This window comes from Xylocopa sonorina, chromosome 10, assembly GCF_050948175.1.
Source record: "Xylocopa sonorina isolate GNS202 chromosome 10, iyXylSono1_principal, whole genome shotgun sequence".
Taxonomy (NCBI): domain Eukaryota; kingdom Metazoa; phylum Arthropoda; class Insecta; order Hymenoptera; family Apidae; genus Xylocopa; species Xylocopa sonorina.
Window position 1 is genome coordinate 2,209,271 of NC_135202.1, and position 21,561 is coordinate 2,230,831.

The following is a 21,561-nucleotide window of genomic DNA, read 5'->3' on the forward strand; positions in this document are numbered from 1 at the left end:
TGTAACGTCAAGATTAGTTGAGCCGAGGATCGCTTGGAGCGTTGTTGACTTTCTTCAATGGCCAACTAACTATAGGTTGTATCATCAAACTGTTCCCGCCGCGTGGGTTGTAGTTTGTGGATTACGGTTGCCGCGTGTTGTCTTACGCCGAACCGAATTGAAAACAAGAAGCTATGGCAAACGTTTCCGTTGACAAAGAAACGTTCTTTCGGCGTATGAAGCGGCTTTATACCGCGTGGAAGGTAAGCTGTCCCTGATCATTCCTCTCATCGTTCAAATTAAATTTCATCGTTTGACGAACAAGAATAAATGCTTTTTGTTGAATAGGATGGAGAAGTTGGTACAGATGACAGTTTTAGTAAAATGGATTGCCTCGTCTCGGCAGTGGGCACAGACGAGGATATCGTCTACAGCAAATCAACAGCACTGCAAGTAATTGACGATAGTTTTTCCTTTTTCCACTTCACATTCTTTCCGCATTCTACACTTAAAAACAATAGGATAACCTAATTTCCAAGACTTAAAAGAAGCGATCTTTATGGGAATCAGTGTTCCCTGCGGTTTCGTTACGCGTATTCTTTATTTGTTAGAGTGATAAGAGTCAATGCTCTTACCTCTGTGGAATTGCAACCATTAAAATATACTTTAATTACATAACCATAACATTATGATTCTTGTTTTGTTACATTATTAAATTGAATTTTCTTATTTTTATATTGGCAGAAAATTTCATATCAATATTCTCATTTTATTTCAGACATGGCTCCTCAGTTACGAACTTACAGATACTATAATGATCTTAGCGGAAGAATCCATTTGCTTCTTAGCTAGCAAGAAAAAAATTGAATTTCTAAGAAAGCTTGAAAATCAGAAAACAGAAGAGACTGGAGTCCCTCCTGTGAAACTGTTAGTGAGGGATAGAGTATGTATTTCTTATAAATAATCTACATTTACAACTGTATCTAATACTTATGTTATTTTCCTTTCTTTTTCTTCTTTTTTTTCAAGAACGACGAAGATAAAGCAAATTTTGCCAAACTTATCGAGATTGTAAAACAAAGTAAAAAGGGTAGAACATTGGGCGTCTTTTCAAAAGAAAATTATCCAGGTGCCTTTATGGATGCATGGAGAGCCACTTTGAAGTCAGAGTCTTTTGATATGGTATTATATTCTTTTCTACGTTGCATGTAGTACCAAACATAATTGAAAGGTTAGATGAAAACAATGAAAGACCAGACTTTCTTGTTTGCTAGAAATCGAAAAAACAATGTTTCGTGTTCTCTGCAGATATTATTATTTCCGAGTTGATTTGAATTGCAATGACAAAAGCTTTTTGTTATTTATTTTTATATATAAAATCTATTAAAAATGGATTGATCGTTTTTTATAATAACTTTAATTACATCGTATTTCACAATCTACGTCTAATCATGGTATCAGGTTGATGTGAGTGCTGCAGCTGCATATGTAATGTGTCCAAAGGAGGATGCTGAAATTCTGACCATAAAGAAAGCATGTTTAGTATCTGTAGACGTTTTTACGAAGTACCTTAAGGATCAAATAATGGAAATCATCGATTCTGATAAGGTATTAGATTTCAAATCATCTTTGAGATGTGCTCGAATAAATGTTTATGTATTTGAAAATTTATTTTTACACGCAATTGTTTTTATTTTAGAAAGTTAAGCATTCGAAGCTTGCAGAAGGCGTAGATGCAGCTATAACAAATAAAAAGTATGTAACTGGCGTTGATGTTACCCAAGTAGATATGTGTTATCCCGCGATTATACAAAGTGGTGGGAACTATTCTTTAAAGTTTAGCGTCGTTAGTGATAAGAATATTTTGCACTTTGGCGTAATTGTTTGTTCTCTTGGGGCACGTTATAAGTCGTATTGTTCCAATATCGTTCGAACATTATTAGTAAATCCTACTAAAACTATCGAGGTAAATGTCAAAAGAAGATTTTTAAGTACCTAAATGGACTATAATGTTATATTAAATATGTTCAATAATGAGGTATATGTTTGCTCTAGGATAATTATAACTTCCTTTTGCAATTAGAAGAGGAGATTCTGAAGAAATTAGTGGCTGGAGTAAAAATAAGTGAAGTATACGAGACAGGCGTTAAATATGTGAAGGATGAAAAGCCAGACATGATAGATCATTTAACTAAAAACTTTGGATTTGCGATGGGTATCGAATTTAGAGAAAGTTCTTTACTTATTGGTCCAAAAACCCACGCGATAATAAAGAAAGGCATGGTATTCAATGTAAACGTTGGACTAGCCAATCTTACAAATGCAGAGGCTGCTGATAAAGAAGGAAAAGTTTATGCTCTTTTTATTGGTGATACAGTTATGGTTAATGAGGTATTCTTTTCTGTTAAATTTATTATATCTATATCGTTGTTAATTAATCTTTTTACGTATACACTTGAAGAGAAATTTGTATTGTTACGTCGAACGGGTAAAATGATTTAAAACATAAAAACGGTATTTGCGAAATTAAAATTATTGTTTAGCTTTAAAAATGAAATATAAAAAAAAAATTTCCAAATGAAATGAAACGACCTCGTGTGCAAAAGAAGGATCAATGGAGGATACTAAAGAATGGAAATTACAATAGAATGATTTATTTCAGGGGCAACCTGCCACAAATTTGACACCGTCAAAGAAAAAAGTCAAAAATATTGGAATATTTGTTAAAGATGAAGAGGACGAGGAGGAAGAAGGCAGTGGAAAAGAAAATGAACCAAAACCGGAGATCCTTGGCCGCGGAAAGAGAACGGCTGTGATAGAATCAAAATTAAGAACGGAACACAGTTCGGAAGAAAAGAGGAAACAACATCAAAAAGAGTTAGCGCAACAGTTGAATGAGGTTGCGAAAGCTCGTTTGGCTCAGCAGTCTGGCGGGAAAGAGCAAGAAAAGATACGAAAATCAACGATATCGTACAAAAGTTTAAGTCACATGCCACGAGAACCGGAAGTAAAAGAGTTAAAATTATATGTTGGTAAGCGCAAAAATTATGTCTAAATATAGAATCACTTCGTATCCTAAATGTAGCATGTACATTACATTGAATATTTTGTATTATATCCTTGTGTGTCATGATCATCGTGCTTCATTTTTTCATCGTCAATAATACATGTATAAAATGTACGTGGTCTATGCATACCTGTGTAGTATTTGCAGTTTATAAAATAAGCTTTTATGTATATTTTATTACATGCTATGCCACGTACGTGTGTTTCAGATAAGAAATATGAAACTGTAATACTACCCATTTTTGGAATACCCGTACCGTTCCACATATCTACCATCAAAAATATTTCTCAGTCGGTTGAAGGAGATTACACGTATCTCAGAATAAATTTTTTTCATCCCGGTGCCACAATGGGTCGGAACGAAGGTGGATCTTATCCACAACCCGATGCTACATTCGTTAAAGAAGTGTCAGCATACAATTTTATTTTACTTTTTGTCTTGTATTATATTTAAACAGGAGAAATTCTACTACGTATATTAACATTAAGATGAATAGCGCGAATTTTTCATTATTTACTTTTCCAGAACATATCGAAGTACAAACACCAAAGAACCCGGTGAAATTTCAGCACCATCTTCTAATTTAAATACAGCCTTTAGATTAATTAAAGAAGTCCAAAAGAAATTCAAGAACAGAGAGGCAGAAGAAAGGGAGAAAGAGGATCTTGTGAAACAGGACACTTTAATATTGTCCCAGAATAAGGGTAATCCAAAACTAAAAGACTTATACATTCGACCAAATATTGTTTCGAAGAGAATGACAGGAGGTTTAGAGGCACATGTGAATGGATTTCGTTACACTTCGGTTAGAGGAGATAAAGTTGATATTCTTTACAATAACATTAAGAATGCCTTTTTCCAACCATGTGATGGTGAAATGATCATATTGCTTCATTTTCATTTAAAAGTACATATCCTTTTTTATTTTACTTCATTTAATTTCCTTCCAACTAACGATTTTTTATTAAATGTCTGTAAATTATTTTTAGCATGCAATTATGTTTGGTAAAAAGAAACACGTAGATGTACAATTCTATACGGAAGTTGGTGAAATTACAACAGATTTAGGGAAACATCAACATATGCACGATCGTGATGATCTTGCCGCTGAACAATCGGAACGTGAACTTAGGCATAAATTGAAAACGGCGTTTAAAAGTTTCTGTGAAAAGGTAATACCCGATGTTCTTTTATATTTAATTTCATAAAACCAGTCAATTTAAAAAAACGCTACATATATACTTAGGTTGAAAGCATGACGAAACAAGAGATCGAATTTGATACGCCGTTCCGAGAATTAGGATTCCCTGGTGCCCCATTTAGAAGCACTGTTCTTCTACAACCCACTAGTGGTTGTTTAGTTAATCTCACAGAATGGGTAAATTTGATTTATATATATTTTCGGTGAACCTTTGAATTCAATTTTGCTAAAAGCCAAGTTTTTTTATACAAAATAATTTTATAATAATTCACACTTGTTATAAAATGTTAGTATCAGCTTTATTGATCACGATGTGCATTAACGTGTTTTAGCCTCCGTTTGTTATCACTTTAGAGGATGTTGAACTTGTTCATTTTGAAAGAGTACAATTCCACCTTAAGAACTTCGATATGATCTTCGTTTTCAAAGATTATCATAGAAAAGTTGCGATATTGAACGCTATACCTATGAACATGCTGGACCATGTGAAAGAATGGTTGAAGTAAGTTTTCTTACGTTTACTTCGTCGATTTAATTTCTGAAAAGCAGAGCCATGTAACCAGATTGCAACCTTTTTTTTTTTAGTTCGTGCGATATCAGATATTCAGAAGGTGTACAATCTTTGAATTGGACGAAGATTATGAAAACAATTACGGACGATCCTGAAGGTTTCTTCGATAGCGGTGGATGGAGTTTCTTGGATCCAGAAAGTGACGCAGAAAACGATGAAGTAGAAGACGAAGAGGAAGAAGAAGATGATGCTTATGAGGTATGAAATATATTTAAATAATTATGAATAGTATAAGTAAAAGTAAATCTTTTTGTAGATGTAATAATTTATATAATTTGCTTTCTTAGCCGTCTGATTTTGATAGTGAAGAGGAATCTGATGACGATTCTGAATATTCCGAGGCATCGGAGAACTCTGATAGCGAAGGTAGCATTGCTAAACTTTACTTACGAATTACTTGTGCTTTCATCTGTTATTTAATATTTCTTTATTTCTTTATTTATTGTATTTACATTTCAGAGGAGGAATTGGGTAGTTCCGAAGAATCTGGTAAGGATTGGTCCGATTTAGAACGAGAAGCGGCTGAGGAAGACAAAGAAAGAGGGGAAGAACGATTCCGCGACGATTACAATTCAAGCAAAAAGAAGAAAGGGAGTCGCAAACATTCACCTTCGCCATCAAAAGACAGGTAAATTGTTCGATTTTATCATTTCTGAATTTCTTTGTTAATTTGTTAACATGCTTATATATTATAGGCATAATTCGAAGCATAAGAGTTCTTCCAGTTCGAAAAATAAAAGTTCGTCCAGTAGTAAAGAGAAAAAGTCATCGTCGTCTTCCGACAGACACAAGTAAGAATGTTATGTATGTTTATATAATGTACAAGTACTTGAATTAACACGTTCGCTGCCGCCGTAAAAGCACTGTGGACATAGGATTTATTTTTATCCCGCATACGTACCATTTAAAGGAATTTTGCGAAAACTTTCAATGTAATACTAAACGTCCACGATTGGTTCAGATAGTCTTGATGTTGGAATTTACCTGGAATCATGATTTAGCTGTATACTTAAATACCATCTGCGTACACATATATAGTTCAGAGCGCGAATTGGTAACATTTTTCTACGAACGATGTCTCTCACAATTTTGTGAATGACAGCGAACGCGTTAGACATAGAAAGACATAATTTTGTTGGAAAATTGTGTTAAGTACATGTTTCCATAATTAAAGATCGGATCGATCACGGAGTGGAGGATCACACAAGAAAGTGTCTCCTTCCAAATCATCCAAACACAGGTGATTAACACAAGTAATCATGTGTTTGCCAATGATACATTTGTGGTTTCTTTTTTGTTTAGTCTCAAGAAAAGCGATAAACACGATAAGCATGATAAACACAGATCATCCAGTCACTCTTCGTCTAGCAATAAGAAACGATCTCGTGAAGATAGCGAAGAAAGAAATGACAGGGGGTCGAAGAAATCTAAGTATGTATAGGAAGTTTCTACCTGCTATTAATTTTAATTTTTTTTTTGCAACATTTTTTACAATAATTTTATATGTTACAGAAAATAAAAAAACATTATTATACATTTTGGAGATGAAGCACATATAAAAACACGAACACCGAATGTTTATTCTGCGTTAAACTTTCTTACTTATCAATACGTCGATTAAGTTATAATGATAGTACATTTTCTTGCATTGATTCATTTAAGCTGTTAGCAAACGATTCGTTGATATTATTTAGGAGTTCGATAATGTGCTGTCAAGGCTGATTATTTGATAGCATTGAGTAACAGCAATGTTACATGTATGAACTTGTACGGGTAATTTAACGTAAATTTACATACAAACACGTCTATCTTTTTTTTTTCCTCACTTGTACATAAGACTCTTTTTAAGCAAAAGAATACACATGTCAATCATATAATTATATAATATAGTTACTAACACGTATCGTTTCATTCCACTGTTCGTTTGCTAGTAGTATTCAGACCTATTTTTAATAACTTACTAAATTTGTGAATCAAAATGCATTGTACTACCTTTCACATTGTACAGATAGTATATATAAAAAATTTGTCTCGATTGTTATGATATCGTTCTTTATCGAATGAGCATATAAATTAATTCGTGATTATGATAAAAATAATATAAACAACCAACATGTATAAATGTAATACGCTCTCAATGCAAGACAATGCACTAGTGGTAAGTATCGTACATAAGATAACAGGATATAGATATTAATTTACTGACCGGAGAAAGCTGAAATGGATCAAAATTTTTGATAATTTTTGTTCGCAGATTTCTGAAAATTTGTACCTTGGTAAACAAAATAAATACTTTCTAAGTTATTTATCATTAACGTACAAAATATTGTCACTTATTGTCGGAGTGCCTCAGATAGGAATTATTGCTATTCTAGCAGGGTACATTCATATACTTGTAAACACTTTTAGTAACGACACTATCACTGATTGTTTATCATTCTTATCCGCGTTCAAAAAAGTTTTGTAGGATTTCGTTCCGTTTTCACGGTAATCCATTCATCTTTGGGTCTTACGTAATTACTGTTCTGTTGACTTCGAGAGAAGAGGAAGGGAATATAGATGAGGAGAGAGAGAGAGAGAGAGAGAGAGAGAGAGAGAGAGAGAGAGAGAGAGAGAGAGAGAGAGAGAATTAAGAAAGTGAAAGTAAAATGAAAGTGTAACTTTACGAAATTTACTGTACCCTTGACTTATTTTTTCTCTACACAACTTGTTTTATAAAAATGATGGAGGGAGGGCTAATAACAGTTTGATATTACGTTGGACTTTCTTGGCAATGCCATATAACAAATGCCAAAGAAGAACCGTTTCAATATTATAATGTAAATGTAGGTGAAGTGAAAGTACGCCTCTGGTTAGTGGTTCTGCAGCTTTCTCCACGACATCGCTAGATACATACGTAATTCCGGCAGGTGACTTAGTTCGACATTTCACAATTTGCGAATAACACTTATTTTTGTTTTTTCTTCTCACTATGAATGATGTTACTTGGAGTGTATGTTGTAATAATCTCTTTTTACGAACGACACTGGCAGAAAGCCAGTTCTCAAAGTATATTTTAAGTATGTAACATTTTATAAAAGTCGAGCAAAATAAATTATCGTCCTTTTTTAGAGAAATACTTTTACTGCTGAAACATTCAAACACGTATTATTAAATTGTTACAACAAAAATTGTGTCGTGAAGAAAGTTTCCACGTGAGAAAAAAAATCTTACAAGCATTTCATTCGTTTATTTATGAAAAAATGGAAAGGTTCTAGAGTACACATTGTTAAAGAAGATAGAACTTGTGTCACATTTTATAAATACTCATTATAAAACTTAGATCTAAAGCATTTTTACAAGGAAGCGACGACGATGACGACGACGACGACGACGATGACGATGATGGAGAAGAAGAAAGGAATTTAATTCCGTCCTATCTGATCGATCTGCGATTGGAGATTATTTACAACTTCCGGTGGGACGTGTTCTCCCAAGATTTCGAAAAGATTAATTTTCTGATCACCAGGAATGGATTCGTAGGCTGCCAATTCGATACCTTCTTGAACTTTTTGTATTGTAGCATCCTTTGGAATAAGATATGTGTTTTGCGCTTGTTTTATAGCTTCGTTACTGAAAATTTGACCATCTTTCTGTGGAAAGGCCACAACTACTCCCACCACGAATACTATCGTTAATAAAACGAAACGTACTTCCATCTGAAAAAGAACAAAAGGGTAAAAATTTATTAATCATCTTGGATCTATTAATTTACAGTTTATGACGAGGACGAGCGTCCTTATTGTCTGTATTATTTGCCTTGGTGGTACGTTGCCAAAATACACAAACGTTGTACTACTATTATGTTATAAACCAACGAAAGTTCAGCAACACCTGGTAATATTGAACGAGTAAAAAGTTCAATGGTAAAACGTCTAGAGATAAAGGCAGATGAGTGATTTCTCCGATACAAAAACTACTGTATCCCGGAAATGTGGTATTCCAGAACTGTTCCTCTTATATCGGTGTATCGGATCAACGAGTGAACAGTCTCGTGCCCAGATGTTATGGCACAACCTATATATATATTTAAAAGTGTTCCAATATGTGCGCATCTGTTGTTTTCATAGAAATTGTTCACCATTATAATTAATAGTATGAGTGTGTTTTATGAAGTGCATCCCAAAAGATGAAGAACCCTATACATGCGGAACAATCATACATTGTTCTTTAATGAAAAAAAAAAGTTGGAATTGGGACAGATATTTATCTTGAATTTAGACATCGTGTGAGAAGGATGCTTGATAATTGCTGCGATCGCTGTTGTGACGCAACGAAGGACTCGCGTGAAAACATAAGCAGTAATTATCAGGTATGATATTTCTTATATAATTACAAGTTTCAAGTGTCAAAATATACTTCGTTGATTAAGTAATATTGATTGCTATAAATACAATATCGAATTTTCTATATCGATACAACTTACGATTGCGTCTTTTGTCCGTCGATTTAACAAAAATTTGATGTATTAAATAATTTGAAAAATAATAATACTGATAAGAAAAAGAGACACGATTTACAACTGGCACGTTTTCTGTTATTATAATAATAACAAATTTTGTTGAAAAGACAATTAACAGAAATTATATTAGTTTTCTGTCAATAGCCTTTCATTACAATTTACTTCCTGTAGTTATAAAGTAAAATAGTGGATTTATTTCTAATGGAAATTATGCAAATGCATGTTACATTTATATTTGTATAAATATATATATATATATATATATATATATATATATATATATATATATATATATATATATATCAGTATTATTTCTACATGCTCCCTTCATTTTCTATCTCTATTACCCATCAAATGTTCAAACTAATCTTTAATTTCGTTCTACAGGAAGATGAATTTACACTTTCACTCGCGTCAGGAATGAATCAACGCAAAATACATCTTTCCGCTACACGGATCAACTTTCTCACTCATTTTACCTGAAATAGGAAGAAGGAAGAACGTATTAAAAATTTCTGAGTAAACAAATTAAACTTACGTTGACTCGTCGTTGAACCACTGGAATAAGTAGACAAATGTACCGATCTATAGTAGGAATGTTAATGGTCCAAAGAAGCAAATAGAGCAAAAACGTACAACTCGTTGGCGTACACGCAACTCGTTACGGCCGCAGGGTTAACGGTAAAAGGAAGTCAGAAGCCTGATTGCTCTCAAGTAGCATTCGCGGTGAGAGTGCGTGTTGTTTCACAATCGGTTGCCGTGAAGCGAAACTAAGCGCGCGGCCGGCAGAAGCGGCTTTTATACTCAGGATGCTCACGGGAACGACGGTAACACTCCACTCTTATTTCCATCTGACGAGAATCCATCCTTCGATTAGTTAAACCTTGCAAGGAAGAACAGTTGCGATCATTGCTTTTGCTTTCATTCAAGTGGTTTATCTTGCTCGTCGTTGACTTTGCCGGATGAAGAAGGCTTCAAGTCGACAGCTGCTGACAGCGTTATTATTCCGATTGAGCTCTTTGCTGACTTTATGTCATTCTAATGTCCATACTGACTATAATTTTATCTGTTTATCAAGTACAAGCGTTCATGGACGTAGAACATTACTACGATGTTTATATACTTTTTATTAACTTACATTTACTGTACATATAATTGAGCTATTCTAGAGGGAGGGCCAAAAGAAAAGTCTCGTTAAAAGTTAGACAAAATTCAAAATAATAGTTTTAGTGATCTCGGTTTATTTTTATACTTGTTAATAATTATAGAGTTGGATGTACCCATACGTGTTTAGTAAATAATTTGAACTCGAATCGACTCTTTTAAACATTTCTCTTTACGCTTTTACAAATACCACTGCACGACCTGTCGTGAATATTAGTGGCTCCTTTAACCAATACATAGTAGGTATGCGTGTAGCGATGAACGCTGAGTTTACCGGTACATCTGATCGACATTTCACTTTTACCTATTGTCTCTCTTAGACTGCCAACGAAACAACAGCAATATAATATTTGTATATATATGTGCACATCTCTTTATATTTAACCTTTAATGTTAATTTTCTCGGGGATATTTCCCCTAGCGATTTTTAAATATTAATAATTAAAGCTCAAAATTCTTTTTTCTTATTTTTTATTTTTATCGTATTTTCACTTACTGAATTAGTCCTTAAATTTTCTACCAGTAATTGTGGAGTGTACACTACATTCTTACATAGAATTTTTCTTAAGTTAACAATAAAATTGTTTGAAATATTTTAAATTTTGAATATTTCATTTGACAATGTAAAATAAATTTCCATTATGCATAATAGAACCATACAAGTCAAGGTATATTATTCATTATGTAATAGACTATGATTTCCGTAAAGTATAAATGTGCAACGTATAGACAAAATTGTATGTATGGTAGATTAATGTTAATAGTATAGTTCACATACGCATTTTATTTTTTTATGTAATTCTTCTTTAAATTGAAATTTTCTCTTTTACTTAAGAAATAAACAATTGTTATCGAAGTATATAGATCTTAAATAGTGTAGCCTGGAAATTTCGCTGAAAGCGGTTGTTGCATTTCGATTAAGAAGTAAATTGTACCAGCAAGACCTAAAATAATATATGCATATATTAATTTAATAAAAATGTAAGATTCATAGGGAAAAATACCTTCAAATAGTGAAAATGGTCTATCAGGAGATCTAATTTGATGCGTTCCATAATCCATACACCACTCTGCAAATTTACAAGCTCTGTAAAGATATTTTATATCCTGCGAACAAAACCAATATTTTATTAATATCTATTCTAATTGATTATATGCTATTGTAATTTTACATATTTTATTTAACCTTTGTCTGTTGGAACAAACATAAGAATGTATATGCATTTCCAGCAACTCCATGACATATTCCATATCCTTTCTTAAGCAAACCCCTTGACCAAATTACTTCGCCACATTTTAGAGCAGTCTTTAAATAATTCTCATCCTGATATATCTGTCATATTCATATATGTAAAAAACTGTTAATTCTTAATCGTTAGCAAATCTGTAAGATATTAATTAATAATGACCTTGTAAGCTAAACAAAATAACTTAGTCATCCCGGGTGCTCCATGGCACCAATGTACCAATTTATCCGTGTGACTTCCAATCGAGGATGGAAAGTTTCCAGAAGGGTATCGTATGTTCTGAAGGAATTCTAACGCAGGCTTTATATCTCTTTCTAATTGTGCTTGCGTTAAATACTGCCCTGCCTATAAAATAGACACATTTTTATACTTGACGGTTTCAATGAATTTTGAAAATGACAATTATCAAATGAATATAAAATACCATACCTGTAGTAACATATAAAGTATTCCAGCTAATCCATGTGCACCACCGATGTACTCGGTCCCATGCCACTCGTACATTAACGTTGTTTTGTATTTTCTTGAAGCAGAATATAGATATCCAGATTTAATTATGAGTGCAACAACCTGATGTAATTTTTTTTATAATGAACACGGTTAAAATAGTTTTACATATACTTTAATTATCATTACTATATGATAATACCTGTCTAATTAGCTTATCTTCTATAGGAGCAGGAGATATGTTCGAGTTCAGAAATAGAAGGGAAAACAGATAACCGGCTCTTCCGTAAAGTAATTCATCAGGTAAATCGCTATCCTCATTCAAAACAATAGGAGACAATGATTTTATTCTGGAACATAAAATATGTATAATATAACTATTATACATTTTCCACATTTTTAGGAAAGTAGTATGAAGTAATATAAATAATTATAAAGCGTATACTTTAAAATCATATTTTGAGCTTCATCCTGAAAGCCCTGCGAATGAAAAACAACTGCACTCAGGGACAGTGGTCCTACAGTACCAGTCAAGAATGTAATTTCTTTCTTGCCTCTGAATTTATCTACACATATTCTTAATAATTCTGTTGCTTTCTACAAAGAACGATGTGCATTTATAAAACAGTTTGTAAAAGTATTATAACAGTTTGTTGAAAGTATTATAGTATCGCTGAAAGATTTCGTACATCAATATAAACTGATTCGTCGAAGTACTTTCCATATTGGAAAAACATGTACGCAATGCCTGCTAGTCCGGTATAAATAGAATAATCATCACTAATCCAATACTTTTTCTTCTCTTCTAAACGATCTATCAATTTCTTTGTGTACACCCGTAGCCTTTGTTTATAATTCTCATTGATCTAAAAAAGCATGAACTCCTTTACTTTAATATGTATGTGCATTTATAAATAATTTATAAATCAATTATTAAATGATTAAATGATAAGCAAAATATTTACCTCGTTAGCAGTGTCACTTATAACGGTATTTGCTGTAGGATTAGGATAATCCTCGAATGGATTATCATAATGACGAGAATTATCCATTTTAACACAAAGAGAATGTGTATATTGTCCAATTACAGTTATATATTGTACACCGAATGCTCTTACACTCCTTACGTTATACCTGAAACTTAACTGAAAAAAAAGACGTTACAATCTAAAATTTTTACTAAATAACAAGTTCAGTACTTTAAATTATATTTAGGGTATGGAAAATAATTGATACGGATCGAAATTAAAAGATATTTCTTAAACACTGCGTTATACATTAAATTGGCAATTTAGTTGACGAAGAGGTTAATCAATATCGTTTTTGAAGAATAACAATAATATCTTCTATAAAATTACTAAATTTTAATAATTATAACGAAAAAGATATTTCATAGCGTACTAAGCAATTGCTCATTTGACGTATCATTCTAAAAATATACGGCGTTTATTGACGAACCTGCTTTTCAAAATAGAATTAAAGAATTATATTTTTGAGTAAAACAACGTACAATTTAGTACGCATAAAATTTAAACTTATACAAAATTCTCAAATCCAAAACTGTTTTCATAAAAAATTATATGTAAAAGCTTTCCCCCAAGATTTTCACTCCAACTATAGATACTTCCACCCAGCTATCGAATATATGAAGTCCAGAACTTAAATCACACGATACTATTTTAGCGACGCACATTATATTATCGATTAAACATAAAATGATACTCATAAAAGTTATTTAATAAAAGAAAATTGAAACAGTTAAAAGATCAACAATGTCAAAATTATGTTGAAAGCTTCATGCTTAAATTATAAACATTTTTTAATGTATTAGAGCATATGTACAACTTTTTATGTACAATTATTGTATTCGGTTGATTATACATTGCAAATGTCCCTTAATTTAGTGTATTTTTGTTTTATAATATATCTAATACATGATAGACAATATATTTAACGATTGAAATTATTTTAAATTTGTCGCGCGAATACTAGTTGTGACGTTATCAACTTCTGCATCTCAGCCTGCCAACATATTTACTGCCATCTACTTCCGCACCTCGGAAGGTACATTTTCGATAGGAAATTGTTCCAAAATTAATTCGCGCCATCTATAAAAAAGAGACTCTTGTTCGCTACGTTCTTCAAATTTATTCTTCACTTATTTCTGCGCCATCAAAGATAACACATCATAATTTTTTCTTTATAAAATCTAAATTTATATTTCTAAGCTTCTACTTCAGTTTCTTTAATTTGTTTAAGACTTGTTATTTGTTAAATATAAATTGAGATAAAAGCAAGCAACGTGAAAGTTAATTAGAAGAAATTATAGTAGCAAGGACTCCACATAGCGATTACTGGTGGCGCCATCTTATCGAAAAGTGCAGAAACTGATCGCACACTGTTATCAATGATGAAGAGAACTACTAACCGACTAGAGGCTCCAACGCCTATCACTAACCAAAACAATAATACTAATACAGTAGTAGCAACGAATACTGAACGAGAAAATTACATACGACATGATAACGATATGTCACTACTTTGTATAAAAATATTTTTAAAAAAGAAATTATTACAAATTAAAATAAACTTTATCCACCTCCAACCTTCTTCCCTTATCATTTTCATAAGTAGAAATAGGATAATTAGGCGTGAAAGCAAGAAATTCTTAGAATTTTGTCTTTTTCGCCCTCGCCCCGTTTTTATTTTTTTCCGTGCCTTTGTGCAATACGGACTTCCCCGTAATTAACATTATCCACGAGTATTAAAATCGTTCGAATTTAGCTTTAAGTGTTACTTAGTTCGTACTGAACAAGGACTGTTTACATGAAGCTAGTGCGTGTTCTTTCTCTTGAAAAATACACGATCGACAACGTAAGGTAATTGTGAGTACAACCGCTACAAAAATATACCAGTTAGCTTTTTGCACAGATGGCGCCTCTAGTCGTTTAACAGTTCTTTTAATAAAATTTAAAATAATTTCAATCGTTAAAATATATTGTCTATCGTATAGTAGATCTATTACAAAACAAAAACACATTAAATTAACAGAGATTTGCAACATATAATTAGCCGAATACAATAGTTGTACATAAAAAGTTGCTTGTACATATTGTACTCTAATACATTTTAAAATTTTTATAATTAATTAAAATAAAGCATTTAGTTTGAAATTAATTTTAATAACCAGAACAGAGAAAATTTGGAAAAACTTGAACGAGACAGTGAACGTATCAGTGTATATTATTTTCAAATCAATTATTACATTTTCTAGTACAATATTACTTGGTATATTTAATTATATCTAAATAGATACGAACGATATTGTATTACAAGTATTTGTACTATGTAAATGTGAAAAATATAACAATCCATTGTACAATTAGTATTAAGCAAACTGTTATACGTTTACCATGATATTCCTTAGTATACTTGGTTGTACCGATGGATATAAAAAACATTGTATTATAAATATATCCGTCCTATATAAAAATTAATTTTTATGCAAAACTATTGTATATTAGTTTTAAGACAGTATATTGACACATTTCTATAAAATTATCCAATGTATCGACGTAGCGCGTTATTACGATTTCCTTCCATGATGTTAATCATCCAAACGATGATCGAGCTCGGAGATATTCGATAAATGAATTTGATTATTCCGATTAAAATAGAATGCTGCAGGAATCCAGTCGTTACGTTTTCCTTGCCTATTGTTCTGATTGCGCTTTGTACGTATCTCTCCGGTGTCGGGACCATCCATCCCGATCTCGGTGAGTCAGTTGTATGGTTGGTTACGGTGCCCGGTAGTAAACATTGTACGATTATGCCGTGTTTTCCATATTCTATTTGCAAATCTCTGCTAAATTTCACGATATACGCCTTCGTGGCCGCGAACACTGTCAATAGGGGACTTGGTAATACGGCTACCATAGAGGCCACGTTCACTATCACACCTTTCCCTCTGACCACCATCTGTGGTAACAGGATACGACACATGTTCGTCACAACAATTACGTTGCAGTGCACGATGCTCATATAAATCTTCTCTTTGTGAGGAAGATCCAGGAAATATTCTGGATGTGGATACGACATGCCGAGATTGTTAACCAACACGCCGATTTCTAAGCCGAACATCTCCTTCTCGATCACATTGTACGTTTCCAGGCCCTCTGACAAATCCAGCTTGATCACTTTCGTCTTCACGTTATACATCGCTTCGATGTTGTTTGCGATCGCCTTTAAATTTTCCGTATCGGGACTAACCAGAATTACGTTCATCCCTATCATCGCCAGCGCCTCCGCGTATGCTCTACCAATTCCATGGGAGCATCCTGTGACGACCGCCCATTTGCCCATAGAACATAACTCGACCATAGGCACGGAGAAGAAGTTCTTGTATATTCGGTATATTATGTTTCGAGACAACTTGTAACCCCAATATACGACCGCCACGTAACCTATTTTTTCAACCAACATAATTAGCGATAGCGGTCTGAATTCCGACCCACTTTTCAACGAACTTCAAAGGACAACAGATAAGACTCGATAAACTGGCTTCATTTGCCGTTTTGCGTACAACTCGTTACCTTCAGATGGGAAATTAGAAAAGAGGGTTCGGTGAACGACGTTATTTAACGTGTGTACAAGATTGACATATTGCTGCTGCATGAAACAGTCGAATGGAAATTAACAATATCAAGAAAGAAAGAAAAAAAACCTTATTTTCAAATTATTGTTTCATTTTTTAAATGATACGTTGTATTAATTTTATTCATTCGATAGAACTAGCTAATGTTTCGGAAAGGGAGAGGGAGAGCCAAATCTGAAGATTGTTAATCTGTTCTTTTACTGCCGATGTACTGGTACCACCCGTAATTTTATATTGTTCCACGCTACCAGTGATGTTCCAAATTTGCGCTACGTCTTCTTGGAAGTTTTTACTGCAGTGTATAGTTTATATTACATTTAATAAAATATTTGAATAGAATCCATTTGTTATGAAATTGTTTACCTTATGGTTTGTAATTGTTCGAGAGTCAACTCGCAAAGAGATACTCCAAGCGTCTCTGACAAAGCTACAATTTTTCCAACCAAACGATGAGCTTCTCTGAATGGAATCTATTTAAAAAATGATTATTTAAATCTTGAAAACCTGGACCGGGTAGAATTGTCAAAGATATGGCTAATTATAATCATTTGTTTTTATTTGGTTAAAATACTGACACCTTTACGAACGAGATAGTACGCCACATCCGTTGCCAACATACTAGATGTCAGAGCGTCTGCGCACTTCCTGTTGTTCACTTCAAGAGTCAATATCGCTCCTGTAACGACAATAAGCATGCTATCTAAAGTGTCAAACGCGGAAAATAATACGTCCTTATCTTCTTGAAGATCCTTGTTGTACGCGGACGGTATTCCTTTCAAAACAACCATAAAACCCATGCACTGAAACACCAGAAAACTAATAGATAAAACTATGAAAAACTGAACACGACTGAAACGTGGAATTAAAATGCGTACCTTTCCGAGTAAAGTGCCAGATTTCCCTCTAATCAATTCCATGGAATCAGGATTGCGTTTCTGAGGCATCAGACTACTGCCAGTTGAAAATTTATCCGCGAACTTGATAAAACTAAATTCTTCGCTGCTATAAATGATCAAATCCTCGCAAATGCGGCTGAGATGGATCGCAGTTAATGAGCACCAAAAGAGAAACTCGGCTTGGAATACAAGCAAAACGCAAGTGTACACATAGGTATTGCCATACGCAAATTAAAAATGAATTTCTACTTCTAACATCTATTTAACACTTTACCTTTTGAATTTGTTGCGTATGCAAATAAGATGAATGAAACGTTTTCTCTGCTTACCAACGAAATCCCTGTCCCCTACGGCGTACATGCTGTTCTCGGTTACATCGTGAAATTTCAATTCAGCGGCCAAAGAACGTCGATCGATTTCGAAGGGATTTCCCGCTATCGCACCACTGCCTAAAGGTAGCACGTTTACACGTCTTCGAATCTCTTGCAGCCTCTCGAAATCCGATTTCGCATACCATGCGTAACTACCATAAGATTATAAAAAGTATGTGACTACGATAATTACGAGAAGCATTTATATATATAAATCTCATTTTTATTATTTTATCTATGATCAAATATTAAACATTCGAGTCTCGAATTTTCGTCGAGACGTTCAAATTTCGAATGATTTATCTATTTATATTGACTTGACTGTTCTACTCTTGTTAATATATACCTAAGCAACCATTGACTCCATCTTATAGGTTGAGCACGTTGCAAGTGCGTATACCCGGGCATAATAATCTCCATATCGTTTTCAGCTCGATCAACCAGAACCTGTATATGATTGTTTAAGTTATATCTCTTTCCATCAAGCCGTTGCGTTGGCTTTCATACCTGTATGAACTCCGTTACTTTTCTTGAAAGCACATCTATGGACTTTCGAAGCCATAATTTCGTATCGGTTATGGTCTGATCGTTTCGACTTCTTCCAGTATGTAATTTCTTTGCTATATCTCCGACCAATTCCTGTCAATTAATTACAGAGGGCGAATATATTATTAAAAATACTGTTATAGAAAACATTCAAATAGCGAATACTTCATTTTAATAGCTACAAATATTCATTTGCTTTCATTTGTTTTTTATTCAGGATAAATGAAATAAAAGTAATGTATTCGTGTAATCGGTGCGCAATAGCGTCTGATAAGCAGTTCCGTTTGCAATGATAAAGATAAGTTTCACAACTAATTAATTTTATACGCACCGAAAGTCGACGTTCGTTCGCAGAGTGAACGTCCTCGTCTTCGGCGTGTATGGCAAATTGACCCCTTTCCCATTCTGCTTTCACCTGCACCAAATGTTCCTTTTATAGCTGACTTTTTTTCCTTTTTTTTGCGTGAAATCGATTTTTTCCCTTTTATCTCTCCTCCTAAATAATTGTTCCTTCTTTTTATTCACATATTTCTTTCATACCTTGTCGAGGCCATTCACTATGACTTGTAATTCTTCATCCGAGAGAAGATTGGCTGCTCGTATTGCTCTTGCATATGCTATACTACCCTGAGGATAACAATATGTAATATTAGAAAACTCTTATAATATACACATAAGCAATCCAAATATACGCACATTCTATTAGACTCTTGGGCGATTGTAAAAAAATATCGTCTACCTTAAGTATAATGGAAGAATTCTTTTTTTGAATTTCTATGTACACACTATACTACACGTGTCGTCTGGTGCAACAACTACTTTTCATTGTCTTTCCTTTGATATCATTGTCTTTTATCTTTTACACACAAACTCTTGTACATTTACAAAGTATTGCAAGTGTCTAAAGAAATATTCCTAATATAACTATTTTTTGTGTTTAGAAAATTTGGAGAACATAAGATATATAGTAAAATATTACCGTGTTATAAATATATTCCTGAACATACGTGTACGGTACTTTTGAAAGCAGACCATGTTGAAGGAAAAACATAATAAAGAACACTTTATACTTTATAACAGAGATTTAACAATAATGGATTTATTAATATACCATTTCCTTCTTTGTCCGTGTTAGAGGACTTACAAACCTCTATATCTTCGGCGTACATGCGTTTATCAACACCGATCGACGCGTTCAGATCATGAAATATTGGATCGATGCTGTCGGTGAAACGACCTCCCCATAATTTTTCGCAGCCCTATTCGTACGGGAATAGAAAGAGAAAACTAACATTTACTTAATCACTTCTACGTTAATCGATCGCGCATATATCATAAAAAGAGGCGAGACTTACCTGCATTGTGGTTAGTTTTAAAGAAATTGCGACGCGATCTTTTATAAATTATCGTCTTTAGGGAGACGCGAGACTCGGACTTGAAAATCTTTATGACGAAACTCTGTCTTTGCAAGCTCATCGCCAGTGCTAATAGTAAGAGAAAGGTCACGAATATCACCGTTTCGAGATAAATAATTTACATACGATAAGCATAATATATACATACAAGTTATTGTTAGTACTAGATACAATAAATTGAAAATACGTAGGATCTTTACTTCGATTATTATATATTATCGATGAAAATTGCATAAAATCATTTCTAACCGCATATTTGGTCTTTTATTACTGTATTAGTGTATCATTATTATTATTCTTTCATATTTATAACAATATATCTCATCTCTTTTTAATTTAATCCCTCTATATTATTTTATGAAGATAGATGTGCTTTTCATGATGAAACGTTTTTTCTTCTTCTCTCGATTCAATGATGATACAATGTGATACATGCAATTAACTTTTCAGTAAAAGAACAGAAAGTATTAATCATACATAATGATTCACATCGTATAACAATATTCGAATGCAATTACCCAATTTGAATTGCAATCGATGAATAGATAACGCAATTGTCAATTGCGCAAGCAAAGTTTTATACTCTTCGTATCTCGATACCTACAAATTAACCTGTTTTGTTTTTTCATCTAGTCAACTTTCAGTAGTACTTTTAATTGTAACAATAGGCACAGCTAAATAGTATTTACTATAGGAACAATAGATGAAACTGTGGGCGATCGTTGCCACCGATTTCCTACTTTATTTTTATCTTTCGAACAGCATGTATTCGACGATAAGCCGATAATACTCCAGCTAGCATAGAGGACGCTTCCATTGATACAAGTACCGATTGTTTATACATCTACTAATCTAAGACATTTCCCCATGGTCACGCGTCACTTGCGGTTTTGTTCAAACTGTATCTAACCTCACATTTAATACACAACAACGCGATATGGTTATCGTTATTTCTATATTGGCTTCATTCCTAACGACAGTTTCGGTAGACCAACAAGTCCTCCCTGTAATAATACCTTCCGCTTTGTTTAACCAAGTAAGTATAGGGAGATCTTAGTGGTTTTCTCTATTACCGACATCGATCAGTCGGTATTCGATAATTTGATTATTCTTTGAAAAGTCAAATATATTCAAGTGCGTGTTCATTTGAGAAGACTTGTCGACTAAATATGTCAGAATAAGATTTTTACACGAGTGAACATGAACGGTGCACTTCTCATTTTCAATATCGATGATTGAACGAAGCAAGTTGTTAAAATTAAATCAGAATGTGGAACTGACACTTGTTTGAAAATGAGAACATTACGTTGACGAGTGTTCGAATTGAAGAGCGAACGGAGAATTTTAGTCCAGCATCCAAGTAATACTTAATACTTCAAGACATGTATCTACACCACCACCGATTGTTCGATAACCTATTCCTTTTAAATTCTCGTAACATAACGGCTGTGGTAGTGCGAAAAAAAAAGAATAATTAACGAACAACTGGGAAAAAAAGAAAA

General features: G+C 33.3%; 4 protein-coding genes across 6 annotated transcripts; 1 reads left to right on the forward strand and 3 right to left on the reverse strand.

Annotated features, from left to right (window-relative positions):
• The first annotated feature begins 59 nt into the window (after positions 1-59).
• On the forward strand, positions 60-7,262 carry Dre4 (SPT16 homolog, facilitates chromatin remodeling subunit dre4). 2 transcript variants are annotated; one of them, XM_076902369.1, is made up of 20 exons: positions 62-242; positions 328-432; positions 758-922; positions 1,009-1,161; positions 1,441-1,587; positions 1,679-1,945; positions 2,035-2,370; positions 2,642-3,011; positions 3,255-3,453; positions 3,572-3,953; positions 4,036-4,218; positions 4,293-4,424; positions 4,580-4,749; positions 4,833-5,016; positions 5,106-5,184; positions 5,278-5,446; positions 5,514-5,609; positions 5,993-6,058; positions 6,121-6,249; positions 6,331-7,261. In XM_076902369.1, exons 1-20 carry the CDS (start codon positions 174-176, stop codon positions 6,335-6,337), a joined length of 3,408 nt encoding a protein of 1,135 aa, XP_076758484.1. In that variant the 5' UTR covers positions 62-173; the 3' UTR covers positions 6,338-7,261. The 2 variants fall into 2 exon arrangements, with proteins under 2 accessions (XP_076758485.1, XP_076758484.1); XM_076902370.1 differs by lacking the exon at positions 5,993-6,058 and having other exon boundaries at positions 60-242; positions 6,331-7,262.
• Positions 7,263-8,182: 920 nt separating this feature from the next.
• Positions 8,183-9,902, reverse strand: LOC143427898 (uncharacterized). Its single transcript, XM_076902404.1, has 2 exons — positions 9,858-9,902; positions 8,183-8,516 (listed from the first exon to the last, which is right to left on the reverse strand). Exon 2 carries the CDS (start codon positions 8,514-8,516, stop codon positions 8,223-8,225), a length of 294 nt encoding a protein of 97 aa, XP_076758519.1. The 5' UTR covers positions 9,858-9,902; the 3' UTR covers positions 8,183-8,222.
• Positions 9,903-11,271: 1,369 nt separating this feature from the next.
• LOC143427889 (glutathione S-transferase LANCL1) lies at positions 11,272-16,793 on the reverse strand. 2 transcript variants are annotated; one of them, XM_076902388.1, is made up of 10 exons: positions 16,038-16,793; positions 13,143-13,255; positions 12,867-13,043; positions 12,623-12,774; positions 12,380-12,527; positions 12,160-12,300; positions 11,893-12,075; positions 11,670-11,816; positions 11,488-11,590; positions 11,272-11,427 (listed from the first exon to the last, which is right to left on the reverse strand). In XM_076902388.1, exons 1-10 carry the CDS (start codon positions 16,657-16,659, stop codon positions 11,351-11,353), a joined length of 1,863 nt encoding a protein of 620 aa, XP_076758503.1. In that variant the 5' UTR covers positions 16,660-16,793; the 3' UTR covers positions 11,272-11,350. The 2 variants fall into 2 exon arrangements, with proteins under 2 accessions (XP_076758503.1, XP_076758502.1); XM_076902387.1 differs by lacking the exon at positions 16,038-16,793 and adding an exon at positions 13,579-13,607 and having other exon boundaries at positions 13,143-13,322.
• Positions 16,705-20,020, reverse strand: Argl (Argininosuccinate lyase). Its single transcript, XM_076902892.1, has 12 exons — positions 20,000-20,020; positions 19,793-19,903; positions 19,185-19,271; positions 18,976-19,059; positions 18,606-18,737; positions 18,445-18,545; positions 18,057-18,250; positions 17,707-17,906; positions 17,407-17,631; positions 17,195-17,301; positions 16,973-17,123; positions 16,705-16,845 (listed from the first exon to the last, which is right to left on the reverse strand). Exons 1-12 carry the CDS (start codon positions 20,003-20,005, stop codon positions 16,705-16,707), a joined length of 1,539 nt encoding a protein of 512 aa, XP_076759007.1. The 5' UTR covers positions 20,006-20,020.
• Between the last annotated feature and the right edge of the window lie 1,541 nt (positions 20,021-21,561).

Excerpts from the sequence above, each read along its gene's own strand:
- LOC143427889 (XM_076902388.1), bottom strand. The coding sequence starts at position 16,659 with ATGTTGGTTGAAAAAATAGGTTACGTGGCGGTCGTATATTGGGGTTAC. Across the intron at positions 13,256-16,037 it reads TATCGTGAAATTTAGCAGAG|AATATACACATTCTCTTTGT; the intron begins ATTTGCAAATAG and ends CTGTAATTGGAC. Across the intron at positions 11,817-11,892 it reads TATTTTGTTTAGCTTACAAG|ATATATCAGGATGAGAATTA; the intron begins GTCATTATTAAT and ends TGAATATGACAG.
- LOC143427898 (XM_076902404.1), bottom strand. The coding sequence starts at position 8,516 with ATGGAAGTACGTTTCGTTTTATTAACGATAGTATTCGTGGTGGGAGTA.
- Dre4 (XM_076902369.1), top strand. The coding sequence starts at position 174 with ATGGCAAACGTTTCCGTTGACAAAGAAACGTTCTTTCGGCGTATGAAG. Across the intron at positions 1,162-1,440 it reads AGTCAGAGTCTTTTGATATG|GTTGATGTGAGTGCTGCAGC; the intron begins GTATTATATTCT and ends TCATGGTATCAG. Across the intron at positions 3,012-3,254 it reads AGAGTTAAAATTATATGTTG|ATAAGAAATATGAAACTGTA; the intron begins GTAAGCGCAAAA and ends CGTGTGTTTCAG.
- Argl (XM_076902892.1), bottom strand. Across the intron at positions 19,060-19,184 it reads TAGTGAATGGCCTCGACAAG|GTGAAAGCAGAATGGGAAAG; the intron begins GTATGAAAGAAA and ends CATTTGGTGCAG. Across the intron at positions 17,907-18,056 it reads AGGGGACAGGGATTTCGTTG|CCGAGTTTCTCTTTTGGTGC; the intron begins GTAAGCAGAGAA and ends TTGTATTCCAAG.